At 28.8% G+C, this 10,354-nt stretch overlaps 1 protein-coding gene across 2 annotated transcripts in view; it reads left to right on the plus strand.

The window, feature by feature from the left end:
- Positions 1-10,354, plus strand: part of Elk (Eag-like K[+] channel) — a 477,962-nt gene that overhangs the window by 412,833 nt on the left and 54,775 nt on the right. For both annotated transcript variants that reach the window (XM_067046711.1, XM_014418388.2), the window contains exon 5: positions 2,291-2,424. In XM_067046711.1, the coding sequence (XP_066902812.1) occupies positions 2,291-2,424 (134 nt within the window). The remainder of the gene's footprint in view (positions 1-2,290; positions 2,425-10,354) is intronic.

The following is a 10,354-nucleotide window of genomic DNA, read 5'->3' on the forward strand; positions in this document are numbered from 1 at the left end:
TTTTATTCTTTTCATTATTCTGAATTTCTTTCCCTGTAGTAGTGTAGTTGTATAAATAAAATAATTTGATGATATGAGAATCTGCGTTTGTCTAGCCTTGATAATTAATATATGGAGTAATTCAAATTTGATTTTTTTTTTTTTTATAATTACAAGTCTAAACTAATCTTCCAATGAACAAAAAAATATTTCAGGTACTTTAAATATTTATTTAAAAAAGAAATTTCGGTGATTAAGTGTTTTTTTTTTTCGAAAAAATACAAATAGTGTAATAACAATTTATCGAGAAATTAGAATTTTATTCTAAAATATATATATATATATACAATACTAACTTTTAATTTTCTCAAAATCTATTGCGCAAACCTATATTGTTATATAATTTTTTTCAAACAAAAACTATTTCTTGAAATGAAAATCAATCTTTATTCTGGGACATTTGTTTTCCAAAGAATAACAATTTCAAACAGTTTTAGCAGTTTTTGTCCGGTTATATTAACTTATTTTGAACATAATTAAATAAATCTATCAGAATATTTATATAAAATAAAATATGAACAAAGATACATATTTATCCATGCGTATATTGTTTTTATTATTCATAAGTTCACTGAACTTTTATTATAATTAGTGTTTGCATAATGTTAAGGAAGAAGCTTTACGGATGGATATGGGTCCATACAGTAAGTTGAAACCGATAAATAAAGATGTGAAGTCCTGGATTGCATCAACCCGAAGTAGACGCCGTGAGGAAGTAGTGATCACCCGACTCAGAATAGGAAACACATCCACCTCATAACAGGAGAGGCCCCTCCAAAATGTTCGAAATGTAATAGTAATCTGGCAGTCAAACACATTTTTGAAGAATGTCATCACTAGAAATTAACTCTGAACCAGTTAGGGATATCAACAAATGTTCCAATGGCGTTCAGAAACGTCGAATCCATAATAGAAAGATTCATTAAATTCATCCATCATATTAACTTAATAACCAGCCATTAATTATTATAATTATCTATTTATCTTGCCTTATTTTTAAAATTAGAACGGTTACTTATCTGCTTTTCATCATCCTTTCCACTATCGTAACGATTATTAAACAAAATATAATTGTCTAGCTAATAATAATAATATTTTCTTTTTAAAACAATTTTGATCTCTTTCTCTCAATTTTATTCCTTTTTAACATCCGACGTTTCGACCTCTCAGGTCATTCTCAAGGATTCCTTATTCTGTCTTCATTCCTTTTTTTTCCTTTAAAATTCATTATTGCCGGCTATTTGTAGGTTTCTGTGTTTCAATTGGGGCTTGTTAATGAACAAAGAAGTAGTTATTGAAAGTTTTAAATTTAGGATAATAGTTTAATAGAAGAAATTATTAGGACAAAGGCAATTAGCCGGCAATAATGAATTTTAAAGGAAAAAAAAGGAATGAAGACAGAATAAGGAATCCTTGAGAATGACCTGAGAGGTCGAAACGTCGGATGTTAAAAAGGAATAAAGTTGAGAGAAAGAGATCAAAATTGTTTTAAAAAGAAACTAAACCACTCTCAAACAACTATATTAATAAAAAATAAATCTAATAATAATATTTCAAATCTCACGGAAATAAATCCCACTGTTGCGAATCAGTACACCATACCAAAGCTATGACTATGGAACAACTAGGCCTTACCAAAACCAACATGCGTCCATCATGTCAGAAGGATAAAAAGAAATAATTCTTGATATTATTATTGAGCTATTTATTTCTTGAAATATTGTAGTTAATTTCAATATTTTAATTAAAATTGTTTAATTTACTAGTTTTAGGAATTTGCTCTGATTATTTCTCTTAGTAATTTTTAGGATTGGTCTCTTCTAAATATGATATAAAGTAGACATAAATTAACTTATAAAGGAGATGCGATTGGAGGTGCGGTTAGAAATAAAATACTTTCTAAAAATCGTTTGTTTATTTCGTGAGCCGGAGACTTAGGTTTCCATATTATATTACATTCAAAATATTTAATTTATTTTATTCTCGGTTATCGCACCTACCCTTCTCCACAATTTCCAGATATACTATTAAAATAGCTGTTTTTATTCAATTCTAATGTTTTTAAATATTATTTTATTCAACTTAACTAAGTTGTTTTAATTTCTATTCGTTTAAGATTTTAATTCATATATTCCATTTTTGTTAAGTTATATTTCATGAATAGCATCTAAATTTTAATTTTTGATATAGACACATTTTCTGGAGTTATTTTATTTGTTCCTAAATTTTTTTTCTTCTAACTTTGTTTCAGAAACAAACGGCTGCCTAGACGAATTGCCCGCAGGTGTCAACTACGGAAGGCGGAGAAGTAGAGCTGTGCTGTACCAACTCTCTGGCCACTACAAACAAGACAAACCCAAACACACCAAGCTCAAACTAAACAATGCGAGTATTTTATCATTATCCTCTATCCAAAAGTTAAATAAATGCTGAAGATTTCGAGGTATAGTTGATTGTGCTCTGTTTGTTATTGTGTATTAAAGTAATTAAATATTTAATTGGCATATACCGGTGTTGGGGCGAGGGGCTTTTCTTAAATGAAAACAACTTACCTCTTCCCCATAAGAAAATTGTTCGCTGGTTCGTTGAGATAATAAAAAAAATAAAACGGAGGACCTGCAAAGATTATAAACACAAACATAATAAAGAAAAAAAATAGAGAATAAAAAACCTTCCAAATTGGTATACAAATTTAATAGAATTAAAATATAAAACAAAATAAAAAAAAACCTGTTGCTGTTTTGTTGTTATAAGAAAAAAAATAAAAGTGTGTAATGAAAGAAAATAAAATAATTTGATAAATACATATAAACAAAATCACTTCTCTTTATACTATAATTAATTAAAAATGACTCAGCAGCGATAAAAATGATGGTAAAAAATCACTCACAGTAGATAGTCGGGGGGTCGATATGCGCATATCGCTCCAGTCCGGAACATCCGCCGTCTCTCAAAATATCGGTGATGATTGGTGGGTGGGTGAGGGTCCTGAGCTGAACCCCAAAAAACCTCGTATGCCTCAAAGCGGTAAGCCGGTGGGTGTCTCTCAGTATAACTCCTTGGCTCCAGGCAGCGGACTGTAGACTCCCTTATCAGTCCCCGTATACAGGCCGTAATCCCATTGCAGCCCGCAATGTTGTTGTATGTGCCGAACTGCAGTGATGTATTTATATTATTCACGCAACATAACAAACTTCCTTGACTCTATTTACGTGATGAGTTCTAATTACCAACAATTAAACAAAAAATAAACTTATAATTAACAAAAAAATAAAAAACCAATTGGAAGTAATACAATTAAACTAACGAAAGAAAAATGTACTTTTGGGCTTTAACAACCGGAATAATTAGAAAATTGGTTCTGAGCTTTGAAATCTCATACATTTTAATATTCAATATTATGCTTTTCTTAATACCTAATTTCTAAATTTCTGTTAGAATATATTTGCTACTCGTTACAAGAAAATGGTATGATTTATTTCGTTGAAACTTTTTATCCCTTCGTTACCTAGAGCCTTGAACTTCGGCCAGCGGCTCCCTTATAATGCCATGTTGCAAAGGAAGGGAACCAATTACGTTTGTACATATTTAGATATAAATTAATATTGTTGCTATTTAATAAAGGAGGCAAGAAGAAAGAAAAAAAAAAAAAAGTCGACGTTAAATGATGGAGTACCAAATACCCACACATTTGTCCACTTATTATAGACATACTGCTCAACCAATTAATCCCAAACAATATAGTTGTCATTTGTAGTCGTTAAAAAGTTTATAGCTGGTTTGAACTATCATTCGCAAACATGACTCAAAATTTATTATTTCATGTTATTTAAAAAAAAACAACATATTATTTGGCTCAATATCAGTTGAAATTTTGTCAAATATTTACAAACTCATTAAGTCTGCCATAACTGGTCATCTGATGAACATTAACTACTTCAGAGAAACCAGCTAAGACCCATCAGATTTTATAAAGCACTTTGTAGGATTAGAATCTAGTCATTGCTTATGATGATGAGCTAAAGAGGTCTCAATGCTCTTCAAGAAATTAATTATCCAATTAATTTTTTTTCTTTTATTTTCTTTGACACATAATCACAATTTTCATAACTTTTACACTTTACTACTATCTAATTTTCAGGATATGGCCTAATTTTTAATCTAAAGCCCACTAATAAAAATGATTCACAAACAACTAGAAACTTCTGTTTCTCTATATAGACTAATGCATAAGATTACTTTTAATAGAACACTTTATTTATTGATAGATATTTTTATATTATATTTATATACTTTATTTATGATAGATATTTCAATCTGCCACACAATTGTGGGCAATAGTTAATAGTGATGAATGATCACATTGGTACTAAAATAAAATAAAATAAGAATGAAAAATCAATAAATAAATTAAAGAAAAAAAAGTACATAAAAATAAATAAAATCTCTCTTAAAATATATACAAATAGAAGGATAAAGAAAATGAACATAAGCTATGCGCATGAAAAAATAAATAAATAAAATAATCTCTAATGGCATTTACACTATATACAACATTTACACAATCGACCTGAGGATCCCTGAGCCCACTCTATCCCCCATGTGTGAGGGGTAGAGCAGAGCTCAAAAGATCCCAGCGCATCCATCTCGCCGTATCACTGGTTTTAATTGAACTAAAAAATTAAAGTAAAGAAAAAAAAATTAAATGACAATATTCTGAAGTTATATGTTGACAACTAACTTAACCCTAGTTTCGGAATAAACTATACATGAATTTTATAATGGTGTGTTTAATTCTTACATTCATAACTGTTATTTGACTATCCATAACTATTGTATCCATTGAATTTTAATCTAAGACCTACTAATTTATTTCCGTTAGTAAAAATGATTTACAAACTGGAAATGAACAGTCATGTACGTAACGATTTTCTGGTTTGACAATTTTTTTTCCTTTTAAAACAACTTGGAACTTTAGTTTTTGACTATATACTAATGCATAACATTACTTTTAATAGAAATTAAAAAAAAAAATAAAATAAAATAAATAAAAACTAAAGGCAATGTTCCACGAAGTAACACAGTACTTCATGGACAACTAACTCGCCCCTAGTTTAGGAATGAACAATACATTTTATAATGGTGTTTTTAATTCTTACATCCGTTTCAGAAATTTAAATTTATCACGATTTTCAACTCAATGCTCTTGGACCATTTTGTGAGGATGTAAAAGCATTATTTATTCTTTATAAATATTTTGTGGAAATCAGAGCCCAGAGGAGAATATTTTTTCCTTGTGCACAATGAGGCTCTTTCACAGACCCTGCAGATATGAAAAGGGAAAATATTTAGCAGCATTCCCTTGTACCTGACCTGGTTATCTGTATTTCCAATTGAAATGAAAAAGGGTGCTCACCTGGTCCCTGGTTTATAAATAAGGGAGACCTTTTACTTTGATTAAAGGTGTAAATTCCTATTTATTTCTGCCAAAGCCCCACTTTATTGAGAGGAATGAAAATCTCGCTTTATTCCACTTACTTATGTTCCTTCTCTATCTGTAGTTAGAAGCTTTCATATCTTGTAGAATAATAAAAACCAAACGTGTCATTTAATATGATCACATAACTTAAGCAGAGGCCTGGCGTTTTATGTGTATTTAACTTTTCAATTCATTGTATCTCTCACTGATCCTATGACAATAGGACGAAATTCCTACGAGTACGGAACTATGGTTTGGTAATTGAAGAACAAAACATTCAGTGAAAGATTCTAAAAAAAATTATCATCTTTTAAGCCGATAAAATTACAAATTTCACTATTAAACATAAAATGTATTTTGAAATAAACCCCCAAATGAAATAATAATATTGATTAGATTTTTTTTTGGACATGATTGGATGAAGACTATTAACATTATTACACAAAACATTATTACTTTAATGAGTGAAACTACAGAAAATTGGTTAATTGATTAACCATAAAACCAACAAAAAAAAAAATACGTTTCTATAAAAGTATATTATTCATTTTTGTAGAGACATATTTCCAAATTGGACAATATATTAGAGCCGAAACGTTACAAATATTTTTAAAAAATATAAAAGTAGATTGTGTAAAACTGTTATAAAATGTTTATTTTTATTTGGTTTTATATTAATAAATTGTAGATGTAATATGGTTGAAATGATTTTGGATGATATTTATTTGGTAAAAATGATTCTCACTAAAAAAATAAACACCTAAAAAAAAGTTGTTTGTAATGAAAACAAATTTCCTTTTAATCATATTTGTTATATCATAATATAAATTCTTACCCCTTCAATTATCATCGTCTATAAATTGATTCTTTAATCTTTAAGAGAATATTTTAAAACATATTAAAATATTATTTTCTTACATTAAAGTATATTTTATTGTTTTCTGAATAATACATAACGGAATTTAAATCAATTGTCCATATGTAAAACGATCCAGACCAATCCACTCGTGCAATCACTTTCCTCTTTCCAGTTAACCGGCGGACCTGAACGAAGGTTTAAAACATTGCCTCAGGGATTTACTACTTCACTAGTGAAAATAAAAAAATAAAATAGAAGAAGAAAGAAAGCCCTCGCACCCCATTGCCCAGGCACACCTCACACACGTTGACTACATTAATTTTTTAATAATGAGAGTAAACTAATTGTGTGAAAACACTTCGGGTGCACTTTTTTGACAGTTAATGCAGGATGTTCAGAAATAAAAATGTCTGAAAACGTTTCTATTTTTTAGGTAAAGTAGAATGGTAAGAAAGAAAAAACAATGTTAAACGAGCAACTTACATCAGTGAAACTTTATTGCAGCATAAACAGATTTATTGTTGTTTTGACCCTGTTTCATGGAAATGTTTGCAAGAAATGGGACATAACAACCAACAATTTTATACATTAAGATTTTAAAGGTTATTTTGAGTTTTAGAGGAAGATACAAAAAAGATAACTTTAAAATTTACGGATTATTTTAATTATATTATTTCAAAATTTTTTGAGACAAGGTAATTATTTATTAAATAAATCAAAAATTAGTATCCAATTCTGTCTCAACACTTTATTTCTCACTAGTCCAACGTTTCGGCCACTCTAGCCATCCTCAAGGACATGTTCAATACAAAACTCCTCCTCACTTTACGGATTATTTTTATCTATTTTTTTATATCATATTATATTTATTATTGATCTATAAAAACTGACATGTTTGCTTATTGGACCACTAGACCCCTATTACGTTTTTGCTAAACATCTACATGTCTGAAAGAATTGCTCCGACTTTTCAGGTTTTGCGTTCTACCACTAGGAGCCATGATTATAGATAACAGTGATTAGTCATATAATTGTATAATTATTATTTTCACAATTCAGAAAGTTTAATCAGAATTAGTTCATCTTGACTTGGAATATTGTTCTTAAATACTGAAAAAGTTTATTAAGTATAATTTGCTGCTCCTTGTGTTAAGTAAACCTTCCCCCTCCCCTCTATTGTTTACTTACTTCAACTCTATCTGTGAATCAGTTTTATTTAGTTCAACTTTGTGTACCATTTGAATAATAATTTATAATGAAATGATTTCTTAAATACAAATTTAATGGTATCCTAGGCTACTTGTTCCTGGAATTCTAGCATTACTAAAACAAGGTTAAAGTTATGAAGAAAAAATCCAATTTTTTAGCACCCACTCCTTTCCCACTTTCTGAGGGGTGCCAAAAATATTAAAATGAATGTTTGTAGCCTTGTAAAAGAACCTAAATAAAACTTTATTGTACATTCACAAGTCATAAATTTTATCTAAAGCAACTTTTATTGTTATCTGTTCTAAAAATTTACAGCGATGAGAATATATGACTGAAAAAAACTTATGATTCTGTTAAATTGCGTTACTTTGCATACGATTTTAGACTTTTTTTTTAAAGCGGCATTTTTACGTTCACTTACCTATATATGAAACATATAATATGGGGAAGTATTGCGATAGTAAACATTTTTGAATTCCAGTTTTAGTGAGAACACTATATAAAATTATGCTCAAAATTAAAATTTTCTTTTTTTCTATCACTCTAGATCCTCGAAGGTAAATTCAGCTATCCATTTTACATCAGTAAAGAACCATTTCGGTGGGATTGGTCTCAGTATAATTAAAACTTTGCAACGAGGTAAAGATAATACAAATCAATTAATTTTCATGTGATGGATAAAGTTATTAATTTTTTACAACCTTCCTATTCTAATCATCCCATTCGTTCTTTGAAAGCATCTTATAACGTCTTCAAATCAATTCGTAGTACCTATGGACTTTTTATTTCTTCTTTTATAAGCGATGTTAATTAGGCTCGGTAATGAATACGAGAGTCTATATATTGCGTCTCTATTGAATTGGGCCGAGTCTACTAAACAGTTGTACAATTTGTATTGATAAAAGACAATACGCCTACAACTAGATTTGTTTGCGATTCGATTGCTTCTTCAGCCGCTGTAAGAAAGCAAGATAATTCCGTGACAAATGATAGGAACTACCACATAATGGATCTGCAACACTAGATATATCCTTTCTCTAATAACCTTTATTATCACACAGGCCATGATAAACCTTTGTTGTATTGTTTAACCAGCTTCTAAATTAATGTAAGAGAATTCAATACTTTGTTGTAGATCCTTAATTAATTTTGTCTTAATTAATTATTTTCTTTTAGTGATTTTACTTAAAGCTTAATTATTTTTGAAAATAATACTGAGTTATGCTTAGTGAATATTCAAAAAACACTCAGAAGAATCTTTCCATTTATTTTTGGCTTTCCATGACACAATGTTTCGTAATTAGTTCTGAGTAATTGTATGTCAAAACCGTGGAATATGCTAGGTGTTAAGGATGTATCTCAATTCCTTTTCGACATTTAGGAATTAACATGATTTTCATATCCAACATCAAAAGATTTATATTTGTAATGGTATATGTGCAATAAAATAAAACAAGAAAGTATTAGGACTGTGTAAATAGCATACAAAAGGAGAAGCTGGGTGTTTTTACTTATGCTTCGTTGCATATTTCTACATTCAAAAATTATATTTGCATATCTCATAAAAATTTTAAAAAATCCAATATGTGTAATACGTCATTAATCCATTTTTAGGTAACTAGCAAATAATATTAATCTTTTTACATATCTTTATTATTGTTGACAAGGTAATTTTCATTCGAGATTTTTTTCCAATACCAAATTTATATTGAAAAGGGACTGGACATATAATACTAAAAAGAGAATTGTATAAAATGACACCAATTAGCAGAGTAGGTTTAAAAATTGTTTATACATAAATAATCATTTTCCCTACGGCAATTTGAGCCATAAGTTTATGATAACTAAATCTTTCCCTACACTGCCTCTTACTGATTAATCTATATCCCCAATATAAGCGGTTAATTAAAAAATACGTTTTTGCAGAAGGTCAATAATATATTGTGAATTTTAGATTTTATAATTATATTAGTTGTATTATAATAGAAAGCGATATTCTTGAAAAGATCTTGAACCACAACTTCTCAACTGACATCAATAGAGCATTAACCCCATAAACACGATTACTCTGCAGTTTTAATCTACTCAAACCTGAAGCACATTTAACATGTAGGCTAAATTAAAAAAAAAAAAGGTGCATCAGCCAGCTAAGAGTAGGAAACCCGGAGCATATCAAACTACACCACGGAAGCAAAACCATCTCTTTCAAGGCAAACAAACTCTGTCCATTCTGCAAAAGTTATTTTAATAATAGCTTGTGCCACATCCTCCTACATTGTTCCACCTTTAAATAAAATAGACAATATATCTTAAAGCCACCCATATCCGAATCTTGCGACCTATAAAACATTGAAAATATATTGAACATTAAAAGTGAAGCCAAATTTAACAGACTATATATTTACATTGTAACAATATGTAATAAGTTTAATTTTGTAAGTGACATATAAATTCTATTATATAAATAGTTTTCGAAGCCAATTAATATCTTTACTTATATTACGCTTTTGTTTATTTAAAAGAATTATCATTAGTTAAATATAATGGAGTAATGAATATTATGTTAATAGTTGTGTATTATCCAATCTGTTTTATTTTTGGTTTATTGTTTTGTTATAGAGAACTTGTTTTATCTTTTTTTTATTGTTTTTGTAATTGAGCACTAGACTCAGGTTTTTGTTTTATAATTTTATATCGTGTTATAAATTTGTACAGGATTTTGTACTTCACAACTAAAATAAAATCTAATCTAATCTAATCTAGTTTTA

This window comes from Halyomorpha halys, unplaced genomic scaffold (genome assembly GCF_000696795.3).
Source record: "Halyomorpha halys isolate HHAL.00 unplaced genomic scaffold, Hhal_1.1 Scaffold194.1, whole genome shotgun sequence".
Taxonomy (NCBI): Eukaryota; Metazoa; Arthropoda; class Insecta; order Hemiptera; family Pentatomidae; genus Halyomorpha; species Halyomorpha halys.